The 17,373-nt window shown below is 41.7% G+C and overlaps 1 protein-coding gene across 1 annotated transcript in view; it reads left to right on the top strand.

The window, feature by feature from the left end:
* FBXO28 (F-box protein 28) overlaps nt 1-10,338 on the top strand; it is a 36,524-nt gene extending 26,186 nt beyond the window's left edge. The window contains exons 4-5 of the mRNA XM_081332915.1: nt 461-656; nt 8,164-10,338. Of these exons, the coding sequence (XP_081189041.1) occupies nt 461-656; nt 8,164-8,558 (591 nt within the window). The 3' untranslated portion in view covers nt 8,559-10,338. The remainder of the gene's footprint in view (nt 1-460; nt 657-8,163) is intronic.
* The last annotated feature ends 7,035 nt before the right edge of the window (nt 10,339-17,373 follow it).

The following is a 17,373-nucleotide window of genomic DNA, read 5'->3' as shown; positions in this document are numbered from 1 at the left end:
TTTAAAAAGGGCTATATTAAAGTTAAGGAAATGCTTAATATATATGTTAGCACTAAATTATTTTGAGGACATCAGTAAGGATCTCCTGTACAAATGTTGCGGCTTTTGTTATTTATTATCTATTCTTGTATAAGACTGGTTTTTCCTTTCCTATAACAAATTGGCTTACCTGGCTGAAAAGTCTTCAATCATATGGTGTATAAAATAAAGACATATATAAAATATTGATTACAATTGGTTTGTTTTCTAGGTTTACTATGATTTACTGTCCTCAGATTTACTATGCCTGTAAGTCAGATTAAACATGCAGACCCTTAAATTGTTTTACAGACTATTTCTAGTACTTTTTAATTTGTTTTTAAATAACTAAAAAGTTATTATAGAAAACTATATCCTAGTTGGAAAATATGTTCATTTGATCTTGCTGTAGCCAAGTCTCTATTTTTCCATTTATTACTAGGTAATAGATGAAATTTATCGTGTGTTAAGGTATGTAAACTCCACTAAAGCTCCCCAAAGAGCCCATGAAGTCCTTCAGGAGTTAAGGGACATTTCATCTATGGCAATGGAATATTTTGATGAGAAGATTGTTCCAATTCTAAAAAGAAAATTGCCTGGTTCAGATGTATCAGGACGTCTTATGGCAGCAGCTCCAGGTACTGCTTTGAGTGTCTTATTCTGTTCAGCCAGTAGGAAAGTATATTAGTTTCACTGTTGTATGATTTGGCTTACTGCAGAGAATTTATGGTAAGAATGAAATATATTTTCAAATGTTCTTAAGATGGTTTCTTCTTGCGTATACTCAAGTGTTCTTTAAAAATGACAGAAGCACTTTTTAATGAATTTATGGAGAATATGCCTATACTAGTATTTTCCAATTACTTTAATAAGAATCTGTCCAGCATACAAAAATAATCTAATAATTTTTTTTTTGGGAGGGGGGGAAACAAAAATATATCCAATTTTAATTAATTAGTGAGTTCATATGCGAAAATAAGTTCTCCATACAGAGAGTTCATTAAACGAGGCTGAAGAATAAATGCAAGTATCCAAAAAGAGCTTTAGAAATATGGCTTGTCTTGATTTAAAGGGGTTTGCTTGGATTAAGAATTGTTCAGGGCTTTTAATTAATTTAACCTGACTAGGCTTCCACTTAGAATTAGTAACACAGATGGGGTTTAGATTCCCAGAATTCTGGGAACTGAAATACATCTAAAATTGCCAGGTTTCAAAAATGCTGCTTTAGTCAAATTGGAAACTCAGTATATTTGTAAATTGGAGTAGAGTGAAGAATCCATTCTGGGAAGTAGTTTGAGAAAAGAGATTTTGGGAAATTCCATAAAAGATAATTTCCTGCTGCTAGAAGTGTTTCAGTTGAAAAGAAGCTAAATTATATTTGCAGTGACAGGGAGGGAGAATAGGAGAGTGGATGATTAGTAGAGTTTAATTTATATAGACTTTTGCAAATATGTAAAATAGTTATGACCTTGTTCTGAGCACTGCTGAGAGAAAATCCAGATAGCTATACTATTATGTATCCTTATGACCAAATAAAATTGAAGGGATCATACTGTAGAAGCACTAACACCTCACCCCCCATTGTTAACGATGGAATAACTTGGTCAACCCGAGATGCCGGTATGCACAGCCACTCAGTCTTGGCAGGATTGAGACGAAGCCTGTTTCTCCCCATCCAAACCCGGACCGCCTCCAGGCAACGGGACATCACGGTGAGGGCATCACTGGGTTGGTTCGGGGTGGAGAAAAAAAGTTGGGTATCATCAGCGTACTGATGATACCCCACCCCAAAACCACGAATGATCTCGCCCAGCGGCTTCATATAGATGTTGAACAGGAGGGGCGAGAGAACCGACCCCTGAGGAACTCCACAAGCGAGAGGCCTCGGGGCAGATCTCTGCCCTCCTGTCAACACCGACTGCGAGCGGCCCAGGAGATAGGAGGAGAACCACCGTAAAACGGTGCCTCCCACTCCCAACCCCCTGAGATGCCGCAGTAGGATACCATGGTCGATGGTATCAAAAGCCGCTGAGAGATCTAATAGGACTAGGACAGAGGAACAACCCCTGTCCCGAGCCCGCCAGAGATCATTCACCAGCGCGACCAATGCCGTCTCCGTGCTGTGACCGGGCCTGAAACACGATTGGTACGGGTCCAGATAATCAGTTTCCTCCAGGAACAGAGGAAGCTGATGCGCCACCACACTCTTAACAACCTTCGCCAGAAAGCGAAGGTTGGAGACCGGACGATAGTTGTTTAAGACAGCCGGGTCCAGAGCAGGCTTCTTGAGGAGGGGTCTCACCACCGCCTCCTTCAAGGCGGCAGGGAAGACACCCTCCTTCAAGGAAGCAGTTATTACTGCCTGGAACCATCCTCGTGTCTCCTCCCGGGCCGCAAAAACCAGCCAGGAGGGGCACGGGTCCAATAAACAGGTGGTGGAGCTCAGCCTCCCCATAATCCTGTCCACATCATCAGGGGAAACAGGATCAAACTCAGTCCAGATAACATGCTCAAGACAGTCCGATTCCTCCACATCAGACTCTGCCCAGTCAGAGTCCAAACCGGCCCGGATCTGAGCGATTTTATCCGTCAGATGATGACTAAACTCCTCGGCCCGACCCTGCAAGGGATCCTCCCTCACCTCCTGGTTAAGAAGGGAGCGAGTCACCCTAAACAGGGCGGCCGGGCGATTATCTGCGGATGCGATGAGGGCAGCGAAATAATTAGCCTTCGCTGTCCTCATCGCCGCAAGATAAGACCTAATAAAAGTTCTTAACTGCAATCGGTCAGATTCGGAATGGCTGGATCTCCAACCGCTCTCCAGACCCCGTCACCGACGCTTCATCTCCCGGAGCTCCGCAGAAAACCATGGAGCCCAACGGGATCTGCGCCGGGTCAGGGGTCGCAAGGGTACAACCCGGTCGAGTGCCTCAGTGGCCGCCCTTTCCCAGGCATCCACCAAGGCATCGGCCGGGCTGTGAATGAGGGCAATAGGTATAGACCCAAGCGCCGTCTGGAACCGTTCTGGGTCCATTAGGCGCCTGGGGCGGAACACCTGGTCGGTTCCGCAGCCCAGCGGCGGGGGGTGGCATAGCGGAAGACTAGCCGCAGGAGATAATGATCGGACCATGACAGGGGGAAGATGTCTGGCAAACCCCCTCCCAGATCATCCAGCCATTGCCCAGATAAAAACACCAGGTCGAGAGTGTGACCCCCCACATGAGTCGGGCCCTGAATTACTTGAGTCAGGTCCATGGCCGTCATGGAAGCCATGAACTCCCGAGCTACCTCTGACAACCCTCCCAGGGAAGGCAGGTTGAAGTCACCCAGCACTATGAGCCTGGGAAACTCCACCGCCAACCCTGAGAGGGTGTCAAGCAGCCCAGGCAGGGCTGTTGCCACACAGCTGGGTGCAAGGTATGTGAGCAACAAGCCCATCTGGACCCGAGGACCGAATCTCAGGAGGAGGGACTCACTCCCGCCTATCTGGACAATGGTGGCCTCCCGCGGACATAAAGTCTCCCGAATCACCACCGCCACCCCACCGCCCCTACCCTGAGCCCGTGGCTGGTGTAGCACACAGAAACCTGGGGGGCATAGCTCAGTCAGAGGGACCCCTCCCTTCGAGCCCAACCAGGTTTCGGTAATGCATGCCAGATCCGCGCGTTCCTCCTCGATCAGATCACGATCAGATCCTTGTTAACAACGGATCTGGCATTGAAATACACCAGCCTAAGCTCAGGGACCTGATCACCCTCATCCCCAGGCAAAAGGGTGCTAACTGGAGGGTCGGAGCGCGCCACCCCTCGAAGATAGCGAGGGCGTGATCCCGGATATTGATGTGGCCCTCCGTGCAACCACCTGCTGCCATTCCCTATCGTCGTGGGGATTTGACACCCCACCCCAGCACACACGGAGCCAGCAGCCTCCACCCCCAACCCCATCCCGCCAGAGGCCATAACAGGCCCAGACTGAGTGCCGGTTAGTAATTCCCTCCCCTCCCCACTGTTCCTCACCCTCCCTAACCCTTTAAAATAACCGGCTAGAAAACGCATCAGGGGCCTCTTGATGCGTCTTCCCCAGAGGCCCCTAGGTAAACCCAACCACCTCTCGGGATCCCAACAATTAGGCCCGTCATCAAGGGAGATGGTAAGCGAACGGGCTGGTCGTGACCAGGAGGGAGGAGCCCCCCTGAGGGCGTACAAGTCCGGCCCAGAGTATTGTAATCGGACCATACAGAGCAAAAATCCGTGTGAGCCATCATTCACAATGGAAGTCAGATGTTATCAGATGTTATAGGATATTAAAGATGTTAATATGTTAAAACCGGAACATGTCTTCGTCCACCAATCCGGCTCTGCTCTCACCTGAGCCGGTCCAGATGATGAACTCACAGCTGACCTCTCACCAAGGCTGTGAGATTCAGTCTGGATTAGGTAAACGTCATTGCCGGGTGGAACCTCCCCCACTGGCCTCTCACACCAGCGGGGAGGTTGATGACCAGTTCGGGGCCGCCCTCTCACCGCGGTCCAATCCCGGGTTTGTTCCAGACCATCAAAGGAAGTCACAAGAGAAGAAAGTCTCAATCCATCCAAACCCTGCATCGGTCTCAAGCCATCATCCGATGTAGTCCTAATGCAATCATAATCACAGGCATGGCTGATCTTCAAGCTGCCAACCCCATAAGCAGCAGCAGCAATTAAGTAAGATAAAAGGCTACAAACATGCTGCCAGAGACTAACCCAGTTAATCCTCAGAAATTCCGCAGCCGGTTTCCAGGCCGCCAGGTCTCTGCCATGTTCAGAGTAAGAAGCCTCCGCAAAGCCAGCATGTTGGAAATGGCGCCCACCAGATGATTCCGGCGCCAGATAATCCGTGGCCATTTTACAGGCCAAAACGCCAACAGCATGCAGAAAACAGTCCAGGCAGCTGGGAAAGGCACCCACCAGATGAAAACGGGCGCCAGATGGTCCGCAGCCGGCTTGGGGGCCGCCCAAGCCGCCGCTGCCTTGAGAAAAACTGTCTTCCCGCTGCCCTGCAGAGCAGTCAGAAACAGCGCCCGGCAGCTGATCTCGGGCGCCGAGAAGATCAGCAGCCGCTTGATTGCCGCTGCCGCTGCCGCTACTCTCCAGGAGGAAATTGCCGCTGCCGCTGCTATTCTCCAAGGGGGAGAGGCTCCAGGGGGAAAGGCTCCATGCCGCCGAAGCGACGCTCGCCCGATGTTCACCCCCAACCAGATGCAGCCTTGGTAGGGTCTCAAGTGAGCTCCTGGCCTTCCATTGCGAAAGCTCGTCACGGAGCTCACAAAACGCCGCCCGTGGTCGCCGCCATCTTGGGAAAAAAAAAGATTTTAAATTTGCTTATAGATAAAAGATGATGTATAGAATGAAGAATTTGTTGTCTTTTAAGAGAAGGTAATAAGTTGTTTAAATTGTTTACACTTGTGATTAAGGAAGAAGTTATTCTTTATATATTTCTTTTTTCTTTCTTCACTTTTCTCCTTTTTCTTTTCTTTCCCGTAGTCTCTCTTTTTAATCTTTTTTTCCCATCTGTATATGCATGGTACAAATTATTTTTAAAAATGAAATTAATATTTGGCCAGGATAAGGCTGCATTCCATGGCTGATTTCACTTTATTCAAAATCAAACACAATAAAAATGCCAAAGCACATGCCTTAAGAAAAGTATTAGAGATGAAAATAAGATAAAATGAGATAAAAATCCTCCTGAAAAATATAGAGACTCCATCTTCTCTTTAGAGCTATTAAAATGTAGGGTTAAGAAAAGGTAGAGCCCTACAATGACATATATGAGCAATAAAAAGTGATTTTTGAAACCAAGGGAGCAATGTCACATCAGCCATAGCAAAAATACACTGTGCCCATTGTCTCTTTAATGGCCAAGACAAGACTTTAGAATCTTATGTATTGGGAAACTTTCCTCATAATATTTGGCAGGTTCTGCTCTCTTACTTTTTATTTCCTGTTTGCCTTAAGCAAGAGGTGCATTAGCTTGGCTAGTCCACAAAGTGCATTTAGACTACATAAATACTATATCTGACTCAGTCACCTGAAAATGTTTCCTTGTGATCATAGTTCCTGCTTTTCTGGGACAAGGGCTCTTTATAGTTGTATTTTCTCCAGGTAAAATTTCTTACAAGGGACGCTGTGGCTCAGTGGGTTAGGACGCTGAGCTTGTCGATCAGAAGGTCGGCAGTTTGGCGGGTTGAATCCCGAGTGCCGCGTAACAGAGTGAGCCCCTGTTACTCGTCCCAGCTTCTGCCAACCTAGTAGTTCGAAAGCATGTAAAAATGCAAGTAAAAAATAAGGGACCACTACGGTGGGAAGGTAACAGCATTCCGTGCGCCTTTGGCGTCTAGTCATGCCGGCCACATGACCATGGAGACGTCCTCGGACAAGCGCTGGCTCTTCGGCTTTGAAACGGAGATGAGCACTGGCCCCTAGAGTCGGAAACTACTAGCACGCATGTGCGGGGGAACCTTTACCTTTACCTAAAATTTCTTACTCCTTTTTGTTTTTCTGAAAAGTTCTGTGAAAAGAATTTCAGGGATTAGGTGAAACGCAGATTAGTTTCAGTCCATGAAGAGAAGTCCAAAGAGTTGAAAAAGTTGTTGTGAATGGAGTCCGATTATTTTCCAGACAAAGGGTACAGTGGGTAAATTGTTCCAATTTTGACCCAGAAAGATGGTATTTTCAGCTGGCAATATATCATTTAATATATCCCACTCTAATATGTCTGCTATCTATTTTTATTGAGGGTGGGAACTCTAATGAATTAAGTATTCTTACTTGTCTCCTTTTGCCTGTTTCCATGACAAATCAAAAACAATTTAATGAACTTCTGAGTAATCTTTTCAAAATACACAGCAATCAGTTATTAAATATTATAAAATCAGAATTCAGCATAGCTAATATATTAGTTCTAATAGAAAATTTTAAGATATATTAATGCCACAGAAAGTTTGATAAATTAGGAAAGTGTTTGCAACTCAGTGAATATGTGACTCCAATTAATGCAGCACTATTACTTTTGATTCAAGATAGACACACTCTAGATCTCCACTGGTTGATATGATGTGGGGTAGCAACAGAAAAGTTTGGAGTTGTGGACATTGAGAGATTAAATGTTTAGTATGTTTACAGTAGAAGGAAACCAATCAAAGAGAAAGGAATGTGAGCTAAATAAAAAGCTTCCAGTTATCACAATTCCAAACACATTTCCAGTAGCAGAACATTAATACTGTACACTTTTGCACTTCATTACCTCCTTGTTACTCCAAATAGTTTCTCTGCAGTTGGAATAACATTTAAGCACAGAACTCTAGGGATGTTGATTGATTAGTACTAATGCTACGAAAATCAGGATTTCATCAGCAATATAGGGTTGTACTTATTTTTGTAGAAGAGAGATATAACCTCACTTATTTGGCCACCATAAATTTTATTTTATTTTATTAGATTTATATACCGCCCTTTCCCGAAGGACTCAGGGCGGTTTACAGGGAATTTAAAATCAACAATACAAAATACAAAAGTTAAAAAACAATTTAAAAAGATTAAATTATCCCTTAAAATAAAAACCCCAGTTAAAAATTCTTAGCCTGGGCCGGAGAGCTCAAAGAGCCAGGTCTTCAGGTCCCGGCGGAATGAACGAAGGTCAGGGGCAGTCCTAAGCTCCAAGGGCAGCTGGTTCCAGAGGGCAGGCGCACCCACAGAGAAGGCCCTCCCCCTGGGTGTTATCTGCCGGCAGTCTTTTACCGGCGGCACCCTGAGAAGACCCTCCCTGTGTGAGCGCACTGGACGAAGGGAACTTGATGCTGGCAGAAGGTGTTCCCTCAAATATCCCGGACCCAAGCCATTTAGGGCTTTATAGGTCATCACCAGCACATAAATGTTTATGAAACCCTATAGGATTATGTATTCATGAATAAAGCCAAATAATGTTGCAGGATCCAATCTGGGTCAGTCACGAGGAGCAGAGAAGCCCATCTTCAGGGAACTTCTCTGTCACCAGAATGTGATGTTGATGGTGATGATGTATTCACTTTGTAAATTTGATGTACAGTTTTTGACTTATGGGATTGAAAACAGATATTAGACAGAAAACATTCTCTCTTTTCCTTAGTTCCAGGTCCTTCTGCAGCTTTAACTACAATGCAGCTCTTCTCCAAGCAAAACCCATCAAGGCAAGAGGTCACCAAACTTCAACAACAAATTAAAACTAATAGTGCAGGTGTGACTGTATTACGACGTGAAATTTCAGAGCTTCGCACCAAAGTGCAAGAGCAGCAGAAACAACTCCAAGACCAAGATCAGAAACTTCTTGAGCAAACCCAAATCATAGGTGAGCAGAATGCCCGACTGGCAGAGCTTGAACGCAAATTGCGAGAAGTTATGGAAAGTGCAGTAGGAAATTCCTCCGGGTCAACACCAACTGAGGAGGCCCCTAGGAAACGGAAGAAGGCTACTGAATCAATAGGTTCACCTAGAAAGTCAAAACGCCTTCGAAATAATAAATAACTTTGGGATAAACGGCACTTCCAGGAGAACACACTGCTTTAATAGCTGAAGCGGGTTGTCTGGTCTGGATGCTGCAGAGTACAGCATGTATCATCTAGGCTGCTGGTTCTTCAGAATATCATAGCCTTGAACAACTTTCTCTCATTGCTGAGACATTACTTCACAACCCATCCCAACAACCCCATTTCGGTTTGAGTGGGTCTGTTGCACAGGACAATTATAATTTGTCACAAATTTGTACCCACTAGACCTAGTATATCATGTCCTAAAAAGTTTGCTTTCATTTTCTATGCAGAAAATGAGTATTCAAATGAACCTTAAGTTTTTCCATCAGTTAGTATTTCAAAATAAATTCAGGCTTAGTCATTGAAAAAGTTAGAAATGGTTAAACAACAGATGTCCTGCTGTCTTGAAAATATCCACTTTAAAAAAAAATGTGTATGGGGGTGGGGGAGGCTGACTTTTTGTTGCAAGTGACCTTGTTTAGAACATCTGAAAAGTAGTTTATATGTCTGAGAGTACATAACAAGTAAGCTTACAGTATTGGCTATATATATTTTTGTAAATTTAATAATCCAAGGGTTACTCGGTCTGATTTCCACAAATGCACACTCTACTTCTAAGCATTAGGAGCCATATTTTTTATCTTGCATGGACAGACAGATGCATGCATTGCTTAGTCAGCTTGGTAGAAGCATTTGCCTTGAATCACTGTTGAGTAGTTGGCCTCTCCCATCTTTTGAAAGAACATCTGTTGGTTTCTCACCCATGATTCTGCACATCTTTTGAGCACAGCTTTTCTTATCTTTGGAGCTAGTTTGCCTAAATGCTACAAGGGAATATATAAGCCAAGCTGTTTTGCTGCTTCTGCTTGCTTGTTGACTTTAAGCAGATTGCACGGTTTGGCTCCTTTTGCTTGTAGGTTTCTGATTATACACTACTGATCCTGATTCAGTGATTGAAAGACCATTCAACTGGTCAGAATTTATTTGTTGATAGAGTACACAGGCTTGCTCAGTTATCATCCAAGTTTTATGTATGTTGAAAAAAAGATCTTACTGTTGTGTGGAAAAAACTCTCTCTAATCCTGTGTTCTAGCTGTCATTAACCTAAGAAATACATTGTTCAGATGTTTTTGCACCCCTTCTGTTTTGAAATTGAACTGGAAAAGCATGTTTTGCACTGTACAGTCTCTGGATTTGTCACCTTTAACAGCTTTCAAGTTATAAAGTACAGTGTTTCCCAATTATGTTTCTTTCTAATCCTGCAACAAATATTGTTATCCATGTTTTAATTTGATATTACTAAGTAATGTAATTCTATTGCTTGACTGTTACATTTTTCCCTCAACCTGCTATGATTAATTCAGCTTTTTGGTAATGTTGAAATTTGAAATGGGAATGGAAAAATGGGTCTGATTGGTTATTCAAAAAGCTCTTCTTACACGATAATATTCTTAAAGTACCTGGGTTTAAAACAGATGGATTACTCATTTTTGTCAGTTTGATGAAAAAAGCTTTGCCAAGGATTTTTCTTGGCTTTTTCTTTTAAAAAAATCTGTTAATTCTTAATTTGGAATATGTATTCCCTAAAACAAAGTACTGCAAATTGATGTCAAGAGTTTGGAGTGTTTAATTTTTTAAAAAAATTATATTGTTTTGCTACCTTAAGGCCTTTTAACAATGTGTATTTGTTTAATTTTAATGGGAGCAGGCTATGTATCTTACCAGTGAGCATACACTGAATTATTTCAGATAATATAATAATTTTGAAACATTCACTTGAGCATTTCTTAATTAATATATCTCAGTATATCTCAAATCAGCATTGGTATATTTAATTTTTAATTTAATTTATAAAAAACAATATGGATACAGTATTTTTCAATGTTGCTCTATAGATCAACTGTTTGTGCGTTTTGCTATTTATTTTTGTTTCACAATCTAATTACATCTCACAAGATACAGTGATGGCCTTCAAACTGGATATTTTAAGAGTCATATTCATTGAGGAGGGAGTCATCAGTAATAAATTTAGTATAATGATTAAAGAATAGGATAGGATAGGATAGGATACTGTCACTTTAAATGCACACTAATCAGCATACATTAAAATGGAATTTCATTGCATTCAGCTCTCAAAAAAATACCATTATGCATATACCCCGTAAAGGTAAAGGTTCCCCCGCACATGCGTGCTAGTCGTTTCTGACTCTAGGGGCCGGTGCTCATCTCCATTTCAAAGCCAAAGAGCCAGCGCTTGTCCAAGGACGTCTCCGTGGTCATGTGGCCGGCATGACTAGACGCCAAAGGCGCATGGAACGCTGTTACCTTCCCACCGTAGTGGTCCCTATTTTTCTACTTGCATTTTTACGTGCTTTAGAACTGCTAGGTTGGCAGAAACTGGGACGAGTAACAGGCGCTCACTCTGTTACGCGGCACTCGGGATTCGACCCGCCAAACTGCCGACCTTCTGATCGACAAGCTCAGCGTCCTAACCCACTGAGCCACCGCGTCCCTTTATATACCCCATACACGCACATAAATGACACAGAAACATCACAGTTTAGTTCGAATGTATATATATGCATGACAAAAAAAGAATCCTGCAAATTTACAAGAAGGATGGCATAAGGAACAAAGTTATTTACAGAATCTAATAGTTCTGCTATAAATACTTTGAAACCTCTTCCCAGAGAGGAGCAACAGAAACAGACCGTGAAGTGGGTGTGTGGAGTCTCTAACAATGCTTCACATTCTAAGCACATAGCTCTTATAAGCAGTATACTGAATAACAGGAAACAAGCTTCCTATTATCTTCTCAGCTGTCCTTATCACTGTATGGACCTTCTATCTGAGGCACTGCTACCACCAAACCAAACCGAACAGCGATGCAGTTCGTTAAAATGCTCTCAATCATACCTCTGTAAAAAGTGGCCAGAACAGGAGAAAAATGTGCTCTCCTCATCCGACGCAAGAAATGCAAGTGCTGGTTTGCACGCTTCACTAAAGATAACATATGAATAGACCAAGTCAGATTGTTAGTTATCTGCACCTCCAGGTACTTAATACTATTGACCACCTCCATGGCTGCAGCCTTGATACAGAGTGGACTATGACTATGCTGACTCTTTCTAAAATAAACAATGATTGGAAGTTATATTATCATTTCCTGTAGTGTTGGGATTCTTTTGCTTTAGCACTATATATTGTGAAATATATTTGTAGCAGTGCAATTTGTCAAGAATTTAAGAGGTTTCTGTTCATGAATAAGCTGTCCAGAGAGTGAATTTTCCTCCTCCTGTTTCCTAGGAGGGGCATTTCCTTCTGCCTTTGAGCAAACCTTAGTGTTATCACAATGTGGCCATTGAAACATTATGTGCTCTCACATATTGTAAAAAAGATACCAGACATTTATTTATTGGTTATGGAGAAGACCTTAGAGTGGATCAAGTTGCATTAATATTTGAGGTCAGGAAAACATGTATTTATTATCCAATTTTCCTCCCAATATGATAATCACAAAACATAACTAATTATTATAGTTTGTTGCACAGCCAGAAGTTCACACTGGATTTGGCATTTTTATCCACTTATTGAATCCTTTCCAAGGACTTGGATAGACCAGTGCAGATGTTTGATGGTGATAGAGGTATCATTACAGAATGTAAGCTGTTCCAAGTAAAGCTGCCTTTTGCAATTGACTCATGGTGAATTTGTCGATGCCAATGGCATTCAAGTGGTGCACTAGTTGTTCTGGGATTGCACCCAAAGCACCTATTACTATTGGTACCATTGCACCCAAAGGACCTATTACTATTGGTACCATTACTATTGGTACTATTGGTACCACCTTTGCTTTCTTTTGCTACTTGCAGATCTTTGTATTTTGTTACCTTCTCCTCCAGGTACTGCCAGTATCCAGACTTTTTTTGTTTTTCTTATTGACAATTGTTAGGTCTGGGGTGTTATGTGGCAGGTGCCAGTCTGTTTTAATTTTGAAGTCCCAGAGCACTTTAGCTTCTTCATTTTCTATTACTTTCTCTATTTTATGGTCCCACCACTTCTTGCTTGCAGCCAAATGGTATTTCTTGCAGATCTTCCAAAGAACCATTGTTGCTATTTTTGTCATTATTTTTGGTTAGTTTGTGTGATCTTCTTGCAGCAACAAACTAGGTGATCCACTGTTTCTTCTTTGCAGAGGTGGCACTTGCTATCAATTGCTATCTTCTCAATTCTGATTTTGTATGCATTTGTTCTTAAATTATTATTGTTATGATGCATCACACAGTTAAGTGTTTAGACTGGATTTGGTGTTTTTATCCACCTATTGAGTCTTTTCCAAGACCTGGGATAGTACAAGTAGTCCTCGACTTACAACAGTTCACTTAGTGACCATTCAAAGTTACAGTGGTACTGAAAAAATTGACTTATTACCATTTTTCACATGACCATTGCAGGATCCCCATGATCACACGATCAAAATTCAGGTACTTGGCAAGTGGTTCACATTTATGATGGTTGCAGTGTCCTGGGGTCATGCGATCAGCTTTTGCAAACGTCTGACAAGCAAAGTCAATGGGGAAGCCAGATTCACTTAACAACCATGTTTCTAACTTAACAAATGCAATGATTCACTTAACTGTGGTAAGAAAAGTCATAAAATGGGGCAAATTCACTTAAATGTTTAACTCAGCAACATAAATGTTGGGCTCAATTGTGGTCGTAACTCAAGGACTATCTGTACTATTTGATTTTTCCTGCCCAGATACAGGAGCTTGAGTTGTTATAACTGAACATCACACTGTTGGATTTGAGCTAACATTCCAGTTTGTCAAGGTAATTTTGAATTGTGATTTTACTTTCTATTTAATTTCTCCAACTTGGTACTGTGTGATAGCCCTCCTTCCGTTCCATCCCCTATATCATTTAGAAATAGGTTGAACGGTATTGGGGAGAGAGTTGATTTCTGAGCAACGCCACTTATATTACAAGATGAGGCAGAAATGTTTATGAATGCCCTTTAGATGCAGTTTTTCAGCCAACTGCCAATCCACTAGATACCTAAATACAACTCACATTTATCCATCCTAGCCATCAAATATTTTCCTGAGATTTAAGTACACTATATCCATAGCATTCTATGGTCCATCAAACAAGTAAGAATTGGTGACAGAACTAGTATAATGTAGTAGTTAAAATGCTGGACTCTGGCTAAAGTCCATCCTCAACCAGGATGCTTACTCAGTGATTTTGTGCAAATTATTCAGCCCAACTTCCCTCTCGGAGTTTTTGGGAAAAGTAGAAAAAGGGAATGACATTGTGTCCAATTTGTGGTCTGTGATCTGTAATCATACAGTACTTTGTGGGTTCATAATAGGACTATCAGCCCACTTATGACCTTAAAATCTTCTTTTATATTAAAACTATGTTGTTTAGGCCAACGCTTAGCCAAACTGCTGACAATGTATTGAACCCCTAATGCCCTACTCTTCAGAGGGATTTCTACTCAATCTGGCCCAAAGATATATCTACCAGTTTAGCATTTTATATTTTATATACATTTTAAGAAGAGAGGCAATCTGGTATAGTGGTTAAGGGATCAGGCCAGGAACCTGTGTGTTCTGGTCCTGTCTTGGGCACAAAGCCAGATGAGTGACCTTGGTCCTAGAAAGGAAGCAATGGCAAACCACTTTTGAAAAACTTTGCCAAGAAAACTGCAGCCACTTACCCAGGCAGTCTCTGAGAATCCGATGTGTTCAGGTTGTGCAGGTATACACTGCACACGGGTGCCATATCTTGGGGGATGCCAGTAAAGCACAGGAAGACAACAGCACCTCTCTATTTCAGCCAAACAACAAATTGCAATTGGCCAGGCTTACTACCGAGGATTTTGCTTGTTGAGCAAACGGGGTGGGGAAATGCAGTGATATGCACGTGTTCCCCATTTCCTCTATTATAACAGTACATTTTCTAAATTCTTATACTTAGTCACACATTCTACTTTTTCAAGTGTGGCCTTGCCATACATTTTCAAGTTACATCTGTTTCAGTTTTTTGAGTATACGGTGTAGTTAAGAATCAGGGAATTTACAGCCCATGCTATTTCTCTATAATAGCCAATTGTAAAACTAATTAAAACATTTCTAAACTGATTAACTGATGTTTGGCTGGTGATTACAGAATTACACCCAAAATTTGGTAACTGATAACAAAATTCAGCCTTCTGAGAAAAAGAAGGGAAAAACAGGAAAGAAAGATATGGCTAGGGAGTCTCTTGAGAGCTTTGTGGTGTAGGCTAATGTTAAGTTCTCCCCTTTTATTACAAATTCTTTTACATTATTCCTAACTAAATATTATTCCTGTCTAATTCTTATTAAATGAATCCCACTCTGCAAAGCTTAATTGTCTACTTATTTCCGCAGAGTATTTTATCCTGTTGTCCCAAGGAAAAAAAAGAAACAGGTTGGTTTGCTATTGGTATGAGCTGTACGTGGTTCCAAAGGACAAGTTGTACACGTTTCCTATAGAAATGTCAATTTCATGCAGTATAGTTTTTCAGATAAAGAACATTTCAGACTGGAAAGAATATATTGACAGCTTCCCCTAGTCACAGCACAATGATTTCCTGGCAAGACTAATTTTGTTCCTTGTCTATAGAATATTGTCTATGTCATTTCCATCTCAAGACGAGTTGGCCCTAAATAATTAGTAGATATACCAATATTGCATCAGGATTTGCTCCCTCTAATATCGCTCGGGTATAGCCTCAAGAAATTTCCCCCCTTAGCTTGGAGAAAAGTTAGATGTCTGGTAGTTACTGTGTTAATAGGCAGTCAGAGGCACTGGTGGGAAGAAGAAAAAAGTCATGGATGGTGATTGTGACCATGCTCTGAAAGCCTTGTTGGCCTGAGCATCAGCTGGGTGCTGTTTTCCTCGTGGGAGCAGCCAATAAGTCACGCTGGAACTCTTGTTTCTTTCTGCAGAAAGACAGAACCTCAGGCTTGGGACAGAGATCCAAATCAAATGCCCCTAATTAAGTGTTAACTCGGACCTTTATACAAAACTTTTCTTTGTTTACAGCATGCCAATCTATATGGTTTCTTTCATAAGTGTTTACATTTGGTTTATTACATTTGTCCTTTTTGTTACAAAGTTACTTTAGTACAAAACAGCAGTATCTTCCTAATCCTATCATTGTAAGGAGTTTCCTGCCGCATGTCTGTACTTTGTCAGTTTCACAAGGAAGCTGTAAAAAGAGAAGGGAAGCCCCATGGGTAATTTAATCACTTTTAACTTTGGGTAGCTTGTTTCTACATAACCTGATCAACTCCTGGCTGACTTGGTGTTGAAAAAAAAATATTTGTGACCTTTTCTTATGAATGGGATTCCTTTCCTATAGAAGTTACCATTTTTGCTCCCTCTAGGTTTTAAAAGGGACATTCCTTGTTTGAAGGATTCAATTATTTTATATTCGTCAATTTATATTCTTAAGCTATCATCAACCTATCAGCTTGCCCATTTCTTTAATGCATTGTGTGGGGGGAAAAGGGGGGGGGAAGGCTCCAGTTGTATGAGTCCTGCTACCATATTGACTGTCAAATCAAAGTCAAAAGCAACCTCCCTGCAGAAAGCTTACAAAGTAGTACAAAAAGTATTTCGGTATTACGTGCAATGTATTTTTCTTGACTGAATAGTTATCACTGCATGAAACATGAAACATTGAAAATCTTTTCTCCATCTTTGGGTCCCTGATATTGAAGGAGTAAAACAAATTCTTGAACCAAAACCTCCAAACTTGCAAGGCTCCTGAACTCAAGTGAGCCTACTTACTAGCTTGCTTAAACATTTGCAGATGCTGTCTCACGGATTATCTTAAATCAGAAATTAAATGGAAACTAGGAAGTAACTTAGAATAACCTTAGAATCTTATAATCCAATGAGTTTCTATTTTAGAACATTATCAAATATACACTCTAAGACAGGCATGTCAAACGCGCGACATCATGTGAGATTGTGCAACGTATTGCAACTTTTTCCCCATTGCCAGCAATGGAGTGGGCAGAGTTTTGGCAAGACGCATCCAGCCCACAGGCCGGCAGTTTGGCATTCCTGCTCTAAGAACTCAGCATAAATTTTGACATGTTAAATTGGTTTGTTTTGACAGTTGTTTTCACCGTACTTAGACTAGCATGAGACATCTACCCCTGCCTCTGTATGTTTAATCATTCACTCCTAGGCCCAGTTGTGCAGAGAGATAAGAATCAAGGGTGATCTGATTTTGCTTCCCTTCATGAGTGCTGCCTAGTCATTTGTTGCTTTGTTCTCTGTTTGCCTTTTCTTACTGATCATGAGCTCTGTCAACAGAGTTCCATATGTTCACAATACTTTCAGTGTGATTTAATTTGAATTGCAGCACTGATAACAAACCGTTTTTTCCTGTGTCGATAATTGGCTTGTACTTGTGTAGAAAAAAAGTTGCATTTTTTCTCCATAGATTAAGACAGGGCTTTTCAACCTTTTCACAGATTGTACCACTTTTAGGACATGACAATATTCGAGTACCACCAATGCTTAGCAAAGTGTCAAAAACTTGATGACTAAAAAAAAGGGGGGGGATTTGGGATTTTATTATTTAGATTCATTTGTGGTTATAGAAATGGCTAGTTTATATTATGGAAAAGTAAAAAGTTGAGGATCAATGTTAACGCTTCCTTCTACTGCAACAGCGGAAGTCAGAAGTCAATGACTTTTCTTTTTCCCTTCTTCCCCTCACTTTTCCCTTTTTCTCTCACCCTTTGCTCGCAAAAGCCCCT

The sequence above is a fragment of the Vipera berus genome (genome assembly GCF_964194415.1).
Source record: "Vipera berus genome assembly, chromosome: 1".
In the NCBI taxonomy this organism is placed as follows: domain Eukaryota; kingdom Metazoa; phylum Chordata; class Lepidosauria; order Squamata; family Viperidae; genus Vipera; species Vipera berus.
The sequence above is the reverse complement of the archived record's forward strand: the minus strand, read 5'-3'. Positions and strand labels throughout refer to the sequence as shown.